Consider the following 17,733-nt stretch of genomic DNA (forward strand, 5'->3'; position numbering starts at 1 on the left):
AAGTTCAAACTTTTTGTAATGTTGAATTCTCTTTTATTATAAGTAATAGGATAACTATATTTGATATGTGCGTACCTTGCAAGGTCCTCGTGTCTGTCAGACAGTTTTCACTTGACCTTGCCCTCATTTCATGGATCAGTGAACAAGGTTAAGTTTTGGTGATCAAGTCCATATCTCAGATACTATAAGTAATAGGGCTAGTATATGGGTGTATGGAAGGACTGTAAGGTGTACATGTCCAACTGGCAGGTGTCATCTGACCTTGACCTCATTTTCATGGTTCAGTGGTTATAGTTAAATTTTTGTGTTTGTGGTCTGTTTTTCTCATACCATATGCAATAGGTCTACTATATTTGTTGTATGGAATGATTGTTAAGTGTACATGTCTAGCGGGCAGATGTCATGTGACATTGACCTCATTTTCATGGTTCAGTGGTCAAAGTTAAGTTTTTGAGTTTTGGTTTTTTTATCTAATGCTATATGCCATAGGTCAACTATATTTGGTGTATGAAAATATTTTATGATCTTTATGTCAGTCGAGCAGGTTTTATTTAACCGTGACCACATTTTCACTATATATATATGTTGTATAGAAGCATTGTTAGCTGTACCCATACCTGCCAACTTTCACGATTTAGGCGTGTACTACACGATTTTGACCCTTTGTCACGATTGCACGATCGTGTTCCTGAAAAACCCTCTAAAACACGATTTGGTGAAAATTTACACGAAAAATATTGTTGTTCCCGATTTTGAACTGTGTCCAATGGAGGAAAATCGTGTTCAGCCAATCAAATTGTGCGTTTCTCATGATCAAATTAATCAGCCAATCAAAAACGTTTTCTCTCAAGATTGTTTTAACATGCTAGATATTGAACTTGTGTTGTATTCCTCTGTTTGTTGGTCAGAATTGTAAAAACGTGAACATGGCAAATGATTTTTCAACTGCAAGGAGGTTCTCACACTGAATAAGAATAAAAGCATGGCTGATTGACAAACTTCAATGATGCAGTACTACCATGAATATAATAAATAGTAGTTTATTCACTAATTTATTGACATAACATGTACACTTACTGTAACATAATTTTATTTATGTATTCAATCATTTAAAGGATAATGTACTCTTCATTATTTTCCACATGGAACCCCCCCCCCCCCCCCCTCACATCAACATGAGGAATCCCTTAAATGAGGGACAACCCTTAGTCAAGGGGTCACTCTTGTAAAAATTAAATAGGAAAATGTAGATTTGACTTAAAAATGGGAAGTTCTGACATTATACTTGGAACAGCTTTTCTAAATGAAGAGTCCTATTATTTTGAATAATAAAGAAGATATAAGGCCAAGAACATATCAAAATTCTTGGACATGTGTTGACCATATAATACCAGATAGACAATGATAGATCATAAGCTGTACAGTTCTTTGGGAAAAGTTTCTTCAAATAATATGAATGCTCATTTGTACTTAAAAAGTGGTTTTTAATGTCCTAACATTGAGGGGGGATCCCTATGTGTTGTTCCCAACCTGATAAAAGTCCTTCTTTGTGTATAATTTTAAATTGGAAAAGTCAACAACTATTTAGTATCCTTACACATGAAAATAATTCCTGGTCTTACAGCTACATGTTCATATTTTCTGCTGATATAATAACTAGAATCATGCAAATAAACTTAAAAAAAGGGATGTAAGCTCATCTTACAAATCATGCAAAAATGACACTTTTTCGCGCAAAATAGTCGTCGCAAAGAATTTTAAACTTTGAAATTGTTGTCGCGCGCTAAAACCCCCATGGGCATTTTCAAAAGTTGGCAGGTATGTGTACCTGTCTGCCTGGCATGGTTCATCTGACCTGGACCTCTTTTTCAAGGTTCATTGGTCTTTGTTAAGTTATCTTGGTTAATGTTAAGTTTATGTGACAGTTGTAATAAAGCTTAGCTTTATACTTAGGACTATCAACATAATATCAATGATTAGTATAGAAGGCGAGAAATTTCAGCGTGTGCACTCTTGTTGTGTTTTGGTCTGTTTTTCTTATGCTGTATGCAATAGGTCTACTATATTTGATGTATGGAATGATTGAAAGATGTACATGTCTAGCTGGCAGGTGTCATCTGACCTTGACCTCATTTTCATGGGTCAGTAGTCAAAGTTAAGTTTTTGAGTTTTGGTCTGCTTTTCTGATACTTATTGCAATAGGTCAACTATATTTAGTGTATGGAAATATTTTATGATCTTTTTGTCAGTCGCACAGGTTTTATTTGACCATGACCTCATTTTCATGGTTCATTGCTCAGTATTAAGTTTTTGTGTTTTGGTCTGTTTTTCTTAAACTATAAGCAACAGGTCAACTATATTTGTTGTATGGAAGAATTGTTAGCTGTACATGCCTGCCTGGCATGGTTCATCTGACCTTGACCTCATTTTCATGGTTCATTGGTCACTTTAGTTTTCTTGATTAATTAAGTTTATGTGACAGTTGTAATAAAGCTTTATATTTAGGACTATCAACATAATATCACTGATTAGTAAGACGAGACATTTCAGCATGTGCACTCTTGTGATTACCATTGCACACATTCATTTTACCTTGTAAACACAGGTTAATTAAGGAAAACACATGTGCCGAGTTATACTTTATATTGTTTTATTTCACTAGATATAAGAAGAGTATAAAAAAGAGCAGATTTATTAAATGCAATAAATATATGTGAACAAAAGAGGATTAAGCAGAACCAAATCGTACTGTTTCTCAAAACCTTAAAAATCAATTCTTCAGTATAAATCAGCCTAGAATGTAGAGAAGTGACATACTTGTTTTCTTTCTCAGAGGATTGTGATGCTGGAACTGAACTACAATCAGATGGATCCTGTAAAGTATGTGAAAGGGGTTTCTACAGGACACAGGAAGATGATCAGTGTAAAAGTTGTGAGGATGTAAAGCCAGGAAATACAACAGAAGGAGAGAAATCAGCCTCGGCATCTGACTGCAAAATAAGTAAGTTTATAATACATTGTTATATGAATCTCTTAAGCCTTGGTCACACCTTAACGGGTGCCTAACAGATAACTTTTTTTCAATCCATTGATGTCCATTAGACATCCGTTAGATGTCCGTCCATATATGTTGCCTGTCCATTTAGCGTACGTTTTATCCGTCGATGTCCATTCTGTCCGGTGGAAAATTTTGTACCATACTCATCTGTTTCGTTTCCGTTTTGTATCCGTTGGAGGTCTGGCAGATAAATTCACCAACAGACTTCTACCGGACATTTAACATATAAATAGGATGTTGAATGAATGTGAAACACTTCTACTGGAGGTATAACGGATAAAACGGATGATGAACAGATCTAAAACAGATAAATGTCAATTGAAAATTTCGTCTCAGAAATGCCAATTATTGGTATGTCGGATTTCTTAAGGTTAAGGTTCTTATTATTCATAATAGATCTTAGAGTAAGGGCTTGTCTTCATAATCAAGCAGCGCTTATTCAGACCAGACACTCCTTGGTTGCATTTTGAAGAACAAACCAAAACCAGTTACACAGAAACATTTTGAATATTTATGCGATTTACATGTATTATTATTATCGCCTTTAATTTTTCCATATATCGTGTTTATCCCTTTTATCCAGTACGCTTCCGTTAGGTGTTAGTTTTATGTGGTACTCGTCCGTTGGATGTATGTTCAACATCTGTTCTGTCTGGTACGTTTCTGTTTCTCGTACGTTGCATATCCAGTTTGTGTCTGTTACGCATTCGTTACGTTACGCCTCCGTTTTTTTTGGTCAGTAGATCAACAGACTCCCAACAGATAACAATTTTGTCAATGGACAACTTTTATGTTCATCCATTAGGCGTCTGTTCGTGCTATCCCGTAAGGCTGGACCCAGGCTTTATATTTGAAAATTACATTATGCCCCTGTAATAAAATTTTGATGTTTTTACCCCTTTCTGTCCTCTAATCAATCTGTCCCACAAAGGGAACATGGTTTCTTGTATCTTGTTTTTCCTTACGGTTTTGAGCTAGAACTTAATTGTAATACAGATTGTTAAAAAAATTACCAAAGGGTGCTCATATCATTTGATTTTCTTAAAAATGTATGGAACGGTATCTACTGGGATATGAAATCAAACAGAAAAAAATCGTTATGGATTTTACTTCAGGGTTTACACAGTCTTCAGAGGTTTAGATTGATGGTAAATTAGATGTTGATACAATTCCATTGATTTGTTTGGTTCCGATGAAACTTGAGTATTATGTAATAAATTAAATTTGAGAGTTTTAGTAAACTTTCTGGACAAGATTTAGTAACTTATGCCATTTTAAGATAGGAAGATCAAAATGAATAAATTGACCTGACAAAATAGATGACATTTATCACATTATAACTTGGGAACTATTCCCCTTATGATAATTGTCCTTATGATATTTTGTGTCAATTAGGTGTTTAGTATGCAAATTGTCAAAAAACAGTTCAAAGGAAAGCTTATAACTAACTGACAATGCTTTTAAAAGATACTCAGCTGACAAGAATCTTAATTCATATAAAAGGCAGTGGTAGATCTCGGAAAAGGGGGAGGGGTAACGATCAATGCTTTTGAATTGGGACTTATGGTTGGATCCCCCTTTTTAAAAATGGCTTGATCTGCCCTTGAAAGCAGAGTTAAATACATTGTAATCACCTCTTTACATTGTCTTGATTAGTTGATAGACAAAAGATAGAGAAAAATGCATAATAATAAATAGAAACTTTTTATCATAAAAAGAAGACACATAACTATCGATTTATTGTTTATATTGATTAAAGTTTAGCATTTAACAGTTATAATTGCCATGAGATTGGGAGAGAAAATAATAAACATGTATTGTTATCTGCTCTTAAAATAGTTTGGTTGTTTTCAATCTCAATTTTATTGCTATACTTTCTTTAGAAATATGTTATGCTGGAAACTTTCGTAATGCAACCACAAATGAGTGTGAGATGTGCCCTTTTGGATGGTATCAGTCAGAAAAATTACAGGATGAATGTGAGGAGTGCCCAACCTCATACACGACAGATGCTTTAGGAAGAACCCATATAGATAACTGCACTTGTAAGTAGAAAGAACAATGATGCCAACAATTTTAACAGACATAGTAAAATTGGTCATCTGGTCAAGATCTATCTGCCTTGAAATTTTTAGATGCATCAAACGACTCCTTGTTCGGTTGCTGCCCTGGAATTGAAAAATTTAAGGAAATTTTGCAGTTTTTGGTTATTGTCTTGAATATTATTATTGATAAAGATAAACTGTGAACAGCAAAATTGTTCAGCAATGTTAGTTCTACAAATAAGCCAAAATGATCTAAATAGTCAATTGACCCCTTCCAGAGTTATTGCCCTTTTAAGTTATTTTTTTTCAAAAATTTTTGTCAATGTTTACAAAATTGTTTCCTCAGAAATTACTTGGCCAAGTTCATTAAAGTTTGAGATAATTGTAAACAACAAGAATGTTAAGTAAAGTAAGGTCTACAAACAGATCACCATCACCAAAAAAGAAAATTTTGTCAGGAATTCTATTCTGTTCTATAATGTGTGTCCTTTGTTTAATATGCACATAGACCAAGCTGAGTGACACAGGCTCTTTAAAACCTCTAGTTTACATATACTGTAATTAACGGTCAAACATATTTTATATTTTGAATGATTGTAAGGTGTACATGTCTGTCTGGCAGAGTATAACAAAAATATTCACTGCAAAGGCAAATTTAAAAAGGGGTTCCATAAAAAATGTCAAAATCAAACACTAAACTACTGCCATATTTCTGACTTGGTACAGACATGGGTAATTCAGTATGTTAAGTATATGCACTAATATCTTTGTCTTTAAGACATTAAGATTAAATCAATCATGGTCAGTATTGCAGGTGAGTAATTTTGCTTTGCATAAATCAATCAAACAAATGATCTCATTTAATCAACTATGTTTAACTTCAGTAGTATTCCTTACCATAAGTGACATTTGAGTTCAAGCTTGTTTGAAACAATAATTAATTTACTGATATTTAATTTTTTGTTTAGTTTACTGTGAACCTGGAATGGAAGTTGTGTCTGCTGAATTAAAAACATGCAGAAAGTGTCCACGAGGATCTTATCGTAGCAATAATGAAAGGGAGATATTACTTCCCTGCCAGAACTGTACAGGTGGTAACACGACAGAACTTGATGGAAGAAAAACAATGGACGAATGCTCAATAAGTAAGAAAATCTAAGGTTCTTTCCTATAATATTAATCATTTCAGACATAAATTATTGATTACTCTTTTGCATTCAAGTCCCATATATTTTTACAAATAATATGCATGTTTGCATATCTTTGTGAAACACATGCCACATGTTTGACTAATACATATTGATGTTTGTTGCTTATTCCCAAAAGTTATTTCTGTTCAAGTTTTTCTACAAGAGGACTAATTAAACAAACAAGGTTATTGGATATAGCTATGTAAGGACTGCATTGATATGCTTACATAAGAATGAGGTGATGTGACATAGTTACCAACTAAACAACTATCCACCAAAGTTCAAATGAAGTGGATATAAGTAATTAAATGCAACCGTACATCCTTCAACAGTGAGAAAAACCCTTACCATTAAATTAGCTATAAAAGGCCCAGCATAAAAAAAAATTAAAACAATTTCATGGAGATATATTAAACAGCCTAGTTTATCACAAAAGATTTTAAGAAAACCAAAAGAGACAAAGAAAATCACTAGACTATAGGCTGCTGATTTGGGAAAGGCACATACAGAATGTGATGGGTTAAAAAGTTACTAAGCACTTGACTTTAATCTTAATTGACGAGAATTGTTATGTCTCCTGCTAAGTGTCTGAGGTCATTTTAGATACTCTGGCTTCCTCCACCAATACAAATGTGCCATCATTACCATGGATGCAGTATAGAAATCAAGTAAATGTTGCAGAAAGCTGCATTGAATTTTATAATTTCAAAATAATTATGTTTTGAATGATGCATTTTTAATAAGTTGATGAAATTAATGAAATATAATTAAACAATTATTAGTATTCCAAACAAAATTTACAGTTTAAACTTCTCAGAACCATAATTCAAATGTAAACACAACTATAGCACAATTGGTAACGCTATGGTCCTAGTCTCTTGGAAAGTTGTTTTAAAGATTAAGATAAAATTTCAGGAAATATTAGTTCATGCTCATTTCCACATAAAATCATTGGCCTATAAAATTGTAAAGAGATATAGAGAAAAATGATAAGCAAGACAATGTCTATAAACAATTACAAGTCTCTTCATTAAAAAGTATCAATGCCAGTTCAACAAACAGAGATTTTAGTCATAAATTATGTTCTAGTCTGAAATGCTTGAGAGCGTCCATTGTTGAAGTTGCTTTAGAATCTCTAGTTTTGATGTGAAAGTCTCTCTGATTATACTTTTGTGTTCATATACAAGTGTAATTACAGGTAAATGTGAAGCAGGTCAGATATTGGATAACACAGGAGCCTGTAAAGACTGTGGTATGGATACCTATCAACCAGATGAGTTACCAAAATCAGATACTACATGCTTACCCTGTAATGCTAATACTAACAGTCCACAGAAGGGTACTATGGATGTGAAATCTACTAGTTTGGACAAATGTATCCGTAAGTTCTTATTTATGTCCTATGGCTTATCAATAAGAGTTTGTATTACGTAATGAAGTTATTTTCTTTTTCTTTTTCAAAGAAGTCAAGTTATTTTATGGCAACTATGAATAAAGAAGATGTGGTATGATTGCCAATGAGACAATTCTCCACAAGAGACCAAATGACACAGAAATTAAAACAACTACCGTATTAGGTCACTGAACAGCCTTCAACAATGAGTAAAGCCCCCACATATAATCAAGACCAAAGGATTACTATTTCTATACCCCAGTCAACCCTTGGGGTAAACCCTTTAATGATTTTTTTAATTTAAGACCTATTTACATTTTTGTTTCAAAGATCTTTGCCTCTGAAACAAAAATATAAATTACAGTGAACCATATTTGATATGACTTCAGTGTGTTTAGATTGATGTCAGTGAACTATCTTATGGTAAACATGGCCACCAAAATTTCCTAAATAGAACATGATGTTAAAAAAGATACATTGTAATTGTCTTGTATCTTAAAAACTGAAGTGGATAGTGGAAATCAAACAGAAGCATTGTTGGAAAGTCAATATCTTTTTAGCTCACCTGGCCCGAAGGGTCAAGTGAGCTTTTCTCATCATTTGGCGTCCGGCGTCTGGCGTTAACTTTTACAAAAATCTTCTCCTCTGAAACTACTGGGCCAAATTTAACCAAACTTGGCCACAATCATCATTGGGGTATCTAGTTAAAAAAATGTGTCCGGTGACCCGGTCAACCAACCAAGATGGCCGCCATGGCTAAAAATAGAACATAGGGGTAAAATGTGGTTTTTGGCTTATAACTCAAAACCAAAGCATTTAGAGCAAATCTGACATGGGGTAAAATTGTTTATCAGGTCAAGATCTATCTGCCCAGAAATTTTCAGATGAATCGGACAACCCGTTGATGGGTTGCTGCCCCTGAATTGGTAATTTTATGGAAATTTTGCTGTTTTTGGTTATTATCTTGAATATTATTATAGATAGAGATAAACTGTAAACAGCAATCATGTTCAGCAAAGTAAGATTTACAAATAAGTCAACATGACTGAAAAGGTCAGTTGACCCCTTTAGGAGTTATTGCCCTTTATAGTCAATTTTTAACCATTTTTCGTAAATCTCAGTAATCTTTTACAAAAATCTTCTCCTCTGAAACTACTGGGCCAAATTAATCCAAACTTAGCCACAATCATCATTGGAGTATCTAGTTTTAAAAATGTGTCCGGTGACCCCGTCAACCAACCAAGATGGCCGCCATAGCTAATAATAGAACATAGGTGTAAAATGCAGTTTTTGGCTTATAACTCAAAAACCAAAGCATCAAGAGCAAATCTAACGGGGTAAAATTGTTTATTTGGTCAAGATCTATCTGCCCTGAAATTTTCAGATGAATCGGACAACCCGTTGTTGGGTTGCTGCCCCTGAATTGGTAATTTTAAGGAAATTTTACAGTTTTTAGCTCGCCTGGCCGAAAGGCCAAGTGAGCTTTTCTCATCACTTGGCGTCCGGCGTCGGCGTCGTTCAGCGTCGGTGTCGTCCGGCGTCGGCGTCGTCCTGCGTTAACTTTTACAAAAATCTCCTCTAAAACTACTGGGCCAAATTAATCCAAACTTGGCCACAATCATCTATGGGGTATCTAGTTTAAAAAATGTGTCTGTTAACCTGGCCATCCAACCAAGATGGCTGCCACGGCTAAAAATAGAACATAGGGGTAAAATGCAGTTTTTGGCTTATAACTCAAAAACCAAAGCATTTAGAGCAAATCTGACATGGGATATTATTGATAATCAGGTCAAGATCTATCTGCCCTTAAATTTTCAGATGAATCGGACAACCCATTGTTGGGTTGCTGCTCCTGAATTGGTAATTTTAAGGAAATTTTGCTGTTTTTGGTTATTATCTTGAATATTATTATAGATAGGGATAAACTGTAAACAGCAATAATGTTCAGCAAAGTAAGATTTACAAATAAGTCAACATGATTGAAATGGTCAATTGACCTCCTAAGGAGTTATTGTCCTTTATAGTCAATTTTTAACAATTTTCATAAACTTTGTAAATTTTACTAACATTTTCCACTGAAACTACTGGGCCAATCATTATAGATAGAGATAATTGTAAGCAGCAAGAATGTTCAGTAAAGTAAGATCTACAAACACATCGCCATCACCAAAACACAATTTTGTCATGAATCCATCTGTGTCCTTTGTTGAATATTCACATAGACCAAGGTGAGCGACACAGGCTCTTTAGAGCCTCTAGTTTAAATCCCTCACTCATGTGAGACAACTCTTATGGATTTCTAGTCCTTTAGTTATGATTTTTGCATGATTTTTGAATAGTACCTTGATATCTAGAGAAACTGTGCAATACAGAAGTGATATGGAGATATCTATTAACCATATGAAAGTATGTTTTGAACAAATCTTTCTTAAAAAAAGGGTGAAATTTTGAAATCATTTCAGATTCTAGTTCCTGTTATAGGGGTATGTTGTTAAAAAACATGCTTTGTGTTTTTAACCCATTTTCTTCTGTCTAACAGTTGTATGTAAAGAAGGTCAGCAGAATGATGGAACTTCCTGTTCAGCTTGTCCTCGGGGAACATGGAGTAATGGAAACATGACTATGAAATTTGGAATGTGCTATAACTGTTCAGAAGATTGGACCACAGAAGGAATGGGATCTACACACCCTGACAATTGCACACTTAGTAAGTTAATAAACCATTTAGTTACTTCAATGTAATAAATGCAGACTCTTAATTTGAGTTATTGTTTGTCAATCATATCTTTCCTGAAATCCTTGCCACATTAGACAAAATGTTTAAATCTATATAATTTAATTTTGAATGTAACACGTTTTCTGGTTGGCTGATATTGTTTTGTTTATCAGCTCACAGACATAATTTTGTCATGTGACTGTGACGTCATCAATATGGTTTACTCCGGATTAAAATGGAATTGAGAATTGAATTATAAGAAATGATATATTTTATGTCTATTCGAAATAACATAAAAAATGTAGTGCACTCTTTAAAATAACCTGCATATTCAGTGTGCACCACAATTTTGATGTTATTTCTTCATGGATAGAAAAAATATTTGTCAATCCTCAAGTATTGTAAAATCTGAAATAAAAGAAAAACAAGTTTTATATCTTTATTTGGTGTTCTGTCAGTTCAGTTCAAACTTGTATTTGAATTTGCTGTTGACTATGCTATGAATTGTTTCCTTTCTTTACTTTCAGGAGATTGTGACCCAGGACACTACATAAGTGGAGATAACTGTGAACCCTGTGGGTTTGCCCAATACCAACCCTACAGACATGCTGATATGTGTCTGAACTGTTCTGTTAATCAAAATACTAGCAAGACAGCATCTACATCACAGTCTGCTTGTCAAAGTATGTATATATATATGTAGGACTCAAATCTATGGTGGGTTCCAAAACTATTGCAGATTCCTAATCTATGGCAAATGTGACGTCATGTAATCCCAAATCTATGGCAGATTTTTTACAATGCTTATCTGTGGCAAGTTTTGTAAGTTCCTAATCTATGGCGGATTTATGTTCACGGTTTCCAAATCTATTGCAAATGGAAAATAATGCAGTACCTATACGACCAATGATTTGTCTTAAACAAGTGGACATGTATGACAACAGGAGCATGTCTATAAACATTTGTGAAATAAAAATTCCATAATGGTCAACCAAATTGTAATAGTAAAAATAAAACATGAATGATGAATTCATATACCTTAATACAGACTTCAATATTGAAATGAGGTGCCCCTTAAAAATAAACATTTTCTAATCTTTGCATGGTACCTGTTTAACCCATTCATTAAACCAACTAGTCTAGTAAGTCCCTTAACAAACAAGAAGGTATTGTTTTTTTATAAAACAGAAATGATAAATAAAAGTGAACAGTTTCAATAGTCAAGTACATGTAAATTTATTTCTTCTTTAATGCATCTTTTTTTTTATTATACCACCGCTTTAAAAAAGGGGGGTATACTGTTTTACCTCTGTCTGTCAGTCAGTCCGTCCCATGAAACTTTCGTCACATTTTTCTCAGGAACTACACATCCACCCTTTCTGTAATTTGGTATCAACATTTATATATGTCAGCCATACCGTGTGATGCGTTTTCAGATTCATCACTTGACAACTTCCTGTTTACCGAACACTTGTCTGATTTTACGCATGATAGCCAAGTTGAAAATTTTTGTCACATTTTTCTCAGGAACTACAATACAAGGATTTCTGAAATTTGGTTTCAGGATTTATATAAGTCAGCTATACCGTGTGACGTGTTTTCAGATTCATCACTCGACAACTTCCTGTTTACCGAACACTTGTATGATTTTACACATGATAGCCAAGTTGAAAATTTTCGTCACATTTTTCTCAGGAACTACAATACAAGGATTTCTGAAATTTGGTTTCAAGATTTATATAAATCAGCTATACCGTGTGACGCGTTTTCAGATTCATCACTCGACAACTTCCTGTTTACCGAACACTTGTATGATTTTACACATGGTAGCCAAGTTGAAAATTTTTGTCACATTTTTCTCAGGAACTACAATACAAGGATTTCTGAAATTTGGTTTCAGGATTTTTATAAGTCAGCTATACTGTGTGATGCGTTTTCAGATTCATAACTCAACAACTTCCTGTTTACCGAACACTTGCATATTTTTACACTATTAATATTATCCACTTGCGGCGGGGGTATCATCAGTGAGCAGTAGCTCCCAGTTTCACTTGTTTAATGACGATTTAAATCAAATTGATATTCGTTTTTTTATCTTACATGTTATAAACTTTGCCAGCCGTAGACAGTAAAATGTTTTCTATAACTCCTTTCTCTAAAAATTTGATGAAAAAAGCTTTGGCCGATATAGCACATTTCGTCTGCCTTCTGGATACTAGTAATAGGTCACATCCTCCTTGAGACTATCCTCAAATTGTTGTCAAGGGAAATGCATATTTCTGGAATTGTGTTCAAATCTATGGGTTCCGCAAACTTTTGCAGGGTTGACGATGTAAAATGACGTTATTCAATTGTGATGCATTTCAAAGATCTGCCATAGATTTACGGGAAAAAAAAATCTACCATAGATTTGAGTTGTTTGGCGTTTGTAGCATCACATTTGCCATAGATTAGGAAACTGCCATAGATTTGGAACCCGTCATAGATTTGAGTCCTACATATATAGTATCAAAATAGCTATCTTTCTTTAAGCTGGTCCAAGAATGTATGAAGGACCATTATACTTGCACCTGACTTTTCAAGGTATTTGAATAGTAGCCTAGCAGTCATCTTTCTACAAGCTGGTCAATGTCTCTATGAAATATCACTGACTCTTGTACTAGGGTTGTCACACCCCATCCCACAGAGTGCATCCTAAGAGTATCCTGCAATCATATTGTATACTCTTCAGCCAGTATCTTTTGTTACATGTTACAGAGATAAAGGTTTGCTTTGATTATTGATAATGAGTTGTTATTTGTATGTGTTGTATAGCAACTTTCTGTTTGATTATACTAAATATTTTTATCTTTCTGGACTAAAGTCATCACTTTGCATCTGTAGCATGACCATATAGTCTGTGTTCTTGATTTTGTTAAAATTGACTTTTCTTAAGAACCACCGAACATAATGAAACAATAATTGATGGCAAAGTACCTTACTCTGTACATTAAGCCAACAACAATCAATCAATCTTTAACATACATTTGACATACAAAGTCCTTTTTACTTGTGTTGCCTTGAGCTGTATGGTCCATGACCATCTTAGAAGGGTTTCTTTTTATATTTATAATTCTGAAACCATGATTGAGGGTCATTATAGTTATTTTTTAAGCTGATTACAATTTTATAATGGCTGCCAGCTAAAGTAAAAATTTTCATAGAGTTTTAAGGGTTTGAAATTTATCATTTATTAGGAGACAGCTACAGCAAATTCTGCAATGTAGTAAAGGTTAAATATACATTTGTTCATGATTTCTCTCTTTAGGATACAGTTATTAACATTTGAAAATTGCTATGATATTTTTGACAGTTATAGATACATAAAAATTGCTGGCAAAATTTCTGGTGTATGCATTAAAAAACCTTATCATGTAAAAAGTATACTTTTATATTATATTTTCAAGAAAAAAATTCGTAAAAATCACAAACAAAGTTTGGTTCATATCTTTTATTGTCTGTTGTAGTTTACTGCCCTAAAGGTCAAGAAGGAAATGTTAGTTGTGCTGACTGTCAGACTAACTACATCAAACAGACAGAAGGGATAGCAGCCTGTATGGCATGTGAAGGCAACTATACTTCCAATGCTGCACATGATGCATGTAGTGAAAGTAAGTTTGATCATTAAATGCATTTTAATGAGACTAAGTATGGTCTCTATAAATGTTCAAAGGAATATTGAAAAACTAATAAACTTTCACCTCAACTTGCTTCTTTTTCACTGAATTACAAGAAGTTTTTAATTGGATGAAATCTCAAATATGTTCTTGATATAATAATATCCCTTTTTTACATTTAAATGCAAGCAGGGACATCATCTGCAGTCTGCACGGTTAGCCACTAGTCCGATGCCCCAGACTAGTAAAATTTCATTCGGACTAGTAAGTTTTTGCAAAATTTTGTTTGGACCAATAAGAAAAATGTCAGGATATTGGTCTTCGGACTAGTAGTTGAAAAAGTTTTTGGTGCAGACTGCATCTGTCCCAATGGACATATTCCCCATTTATAAACATTGTATTCTTTAATTAATTTGATGGTAAAATCATTGATATATAAACTTTGTTTCTGTATGATGTGTTTAAAAAATATAGTCCAAATTAGGGTTTTATCCAAAATTGAAATATGATAGAATGAAAGGATAGAGTCTTTTGAGTTCATGAAATTTTGCTTCATTATGTCTTTAGATAATGAGCAGATATTTGGTGCACAAGTGATGAATAACAGATAGAGATTTCTAACATAATCATGGAATTCGGTAGAAGGAGCGAATATCTTTAATATTCACATATTTAATTTTTTGTGTTTTTCAGCGTTTTGTGATAAAGGTTTATATGAGGACATGGGAATCTGTGTTCCTTGTGAAGTTGGGAAATATAAAGATGAACGTGGAAATGATAATACTTGTACATCTTGTGATGCTGGTAACACAACTGCAGGATCTGGATCTGTTAGTGAACAGGATTGTAATGTTTGTAAGTATTAGTTTAAACATGATTACAGGACTGATGCAAATATGATAACAGGACTGATGCACAGTCTTAATATGATAGCAGGAGCGATTACACAGTCTTAATATGATAGCAGGAGCAATACTCAGTTTTAATATATTAGCAGGAGCAATACACAGTCTTAATATGATACCAGGAGCAATACACAGTTTTAATATATTAGCAGGAGCGATACACAGTCTTAATATGATAGCAGGAGCAATACACAGTTTTAATATATTAGCAGGAGCAATACACAGTCTTAATATGATACCAGGAGCGATACACAGTTTTAATATGATAGCAGAAGAAATACACAGTTTTAATATGATAGCAGGAGTGATACACAGTTTTAATATGATAGCAGGAGCGATACACAGTCTTAATATGATAGCAGGAGCAATACACAGTCTTAATATGATTGCAGGAGCGATACAATTTTGATATAATAGCAGGAGCGATACACAGATTTAATATGATAGCAGGAGCGATACACAGATTTAATATGATTGCAGGAGCGATACAATTTTGATATAATAGCAGGACTGATGCACAGTCTTAATATGATAGCAGGAGCGATACACAGATTTAATATGATAGCAGGAGCGATACACAGTCTTAATATGATAGCAGGAGCGATACACAGTCTTAATATGATAGCAGGAGCAATACACAGTCTTAATATGATTGCAGGAGTGATACACAGTTTTAATATGATAGCAGAAGAAATACACAGTTTTAATATGATAGCAGGAGCGATACACAGTCTTAATATGATAGCAGGAGCGATACAGTTTTAATATAATAGCAGGAGCGATACACAGATTTAATATGATACCAGGAGCGATACACAGATTTAATATGATAGCAGGAGCAATACACAGTCTTAATATGATAGCAGGAGCGATACACAGTTTTAATATGATAGCAGGAGCGATACACAGTTTTAATATGATAGCAGGAGGGATACACAGTTTTAATATGATAGCAGGAGCGATTCACAGTCTATATGACAGCAAGAGCAATACACAGGCTAGAAACATACCTGCCAACCAGTCCCCGTTTGAGAGTGTAGTCTTTTCTCATACAACAAAATTCTGAAAATTTCCTGCATTCAGACATTTTTACCTGGAATGACCTGCCTTTGTAACTCTGGCTTTTTCATTACTGTCAATAGAAATAAATATATCAGTGATTATTTGAAAACTATGGTCATTAGATTTTATATTTGATTTATAAGTAATCTGCTATGTCAACTCCAACATGATAGAGATCTTTTTCTGGACCATGTGGTAGTGTAAAAAAAAAGGAATGAATAACTGCAAATCAAAATGTCAAGCAGATTGAATGCAAGAATCAATCAATCGATCAGTGCAATCAATCTTCATTTTGCACATCATGTTCAATCAACTTTTCAATTTCTTCTGGTGGTCTGTATGATGTTTATAAGCATGCTTAGTGTGAGATTTGCAAAACAATCTAAACATGGAATGTTACGAATTATGAGACTCAGAATAGGTATTGAAAAAAGTAAAAAAAAAAACAACACTGTATTGATTATAACAATGAATTGGATAAGTAAATAGGTCATATATTTAACTTGAAAATGTCATCACACAAAATCTCCCCCTCCTGCCTTCTTTATACAGAAAACCTGAACTTACATTCATAAACTATACTCAGTACTCAGATTACAAAGTTTGTGTTTGAAACACCAATTGATTCAGTGTTTTGATATGCCATATTCTGAGTCTGAGTTCATTAATTGTAATCCAAAATTTTATGACAGCATGGCCTAGCTTGTTTGCTGTCAATTAGACAGCACATTTCTTGTGGTTATTTGTTTTTTTTTTAAACTGCCATCAACTGCATGAGATGTGCATCTTACTGACATTCAGATAAATTGAAGAAATCTAGTTTTATTTTATCGATTAAAGAAAAATTGAATGTTCCTGTATACATGATTTCATGGCTTTTAAGAATTCTACATATTGTTGTAAACTCATAATTTACCTTGTTTTTATGCCCCACCTACGGTAGTAGAGGTGCATTATGTTTTCTGGTCTGTGTGTCCGTCCTTTCTTTCCTTCGTCTGTTCGTCCATCCGTCTGTCCTGTTTCAGGTTAAAGTTTTTGGTCAAGATAGTTTTTGATGAAGCTGAAGTCCAATCGACTTGAAACTTAGTACACATGTTGCTTGTGATATGATCTTTCTAATTCAAAATCCAAATTAGACTTTTGACCCCAATTTTAAGGTCCACTGAACATACAAAATGAAAGTGTGAGTTCCAGGTTAAAGTTTTTGGTCAAGGTAGTTTTTGATGAAGTTGAAGTCCAATCAACTTGAAACTTAGTACACATGTTCCCTATGGTATGATCTTTCTATTTTTAATACCAAATGAGATTTTTTACCAAATTTCATGGTCCATTGAACATGGAAAATGATAGAAAGAGTGGAGCTTTCGTGTACTTTAGACACGACACATTCTTGTTCTCCTTGAATTCAACATTAACAAGTATCCAACAAATAATAACTAATTTATAGCTGAGGAAAAATATATTATTGTTATCTATTACAGTGTATTGTGAACCAGGAAAGTTTGAAAACACCACATCTAATCGGTGTGAAGTATGTCCTGTAAAGACCTACAAATCAGTTGTTGGTAATACAGATTGTATTGATTGTATTGCTAGAAAAACAACAACTGGTCCTGGAACAACCAGTGCTGATGGATGTTCTGTAGGTGAGTGGTATTTTGTACATTTTAATTGTAATCCTTTATATATGTGTGGCATTTAAATTGGC

General features: G+C 33.8%; 1 protein-coding gene across 1 annotated transcript in view; it reads left to right on the plus strand.

The window, feature by feature from the left end:
* Positions 1 to 17,733, plus strand: part of LOC139488564 (uncharacterized) — a 221,513-nt gene that overhangs the window by 150,840 nt on the left and 52,940 nt on the right. Inside the window, exons 56-64 of the mRNA XM_071274290.1 lie at positions 2,834 to 3,001; positions 4,942 to 5,103; positions 6,072 to 6,248; positions 7,492 to 7,674; positions 10,226 to 10,393; positions 10,930 to 11,085; positions 13,909 to 14,052; positions 14,752 to 14,913; positions 17,507 to 17,671. Coding sequence (XP_071130391.1) covers positions 2,834 to 3,001; positions 4,942 to 5,103; positions 6,072 to 6,248; positions 7,492 to 7,674; positions 10,226 to 10,393; positions 10,930 to 11,085; positions 13,909 to 14,052; positions 14,752 to 14,913; positions 17,507 to 17,671 — 1,485 coding nt within the window. The remainder of the gene's footprint in view (positions 1 to 2,833; positions 3,002 to 4,941; positions 5,104 to 6,071; positions 6,249 to 7,491; positions 7,675 to 10,225; positions 10,394 to 10,929; positions 11,086 to 13,908; positions 14,053 to 14,751; positions 14,914 to 17,506; positions 17,672 to 17,733) is intronic.

Source organism: Mytilus edulis, chromosome 9, assembly GCF_963676685.1.
Source record: "Mytilus edulis chromosome 9, xbMytEdul2.2, whole genome shotgun sequence".
Lineage (NCBI taxonomy): Eukaryota > Metazoa > Mollusca > Bivalvia > Mytilida > Mytilidae > Mytilus > Mytilus edulis.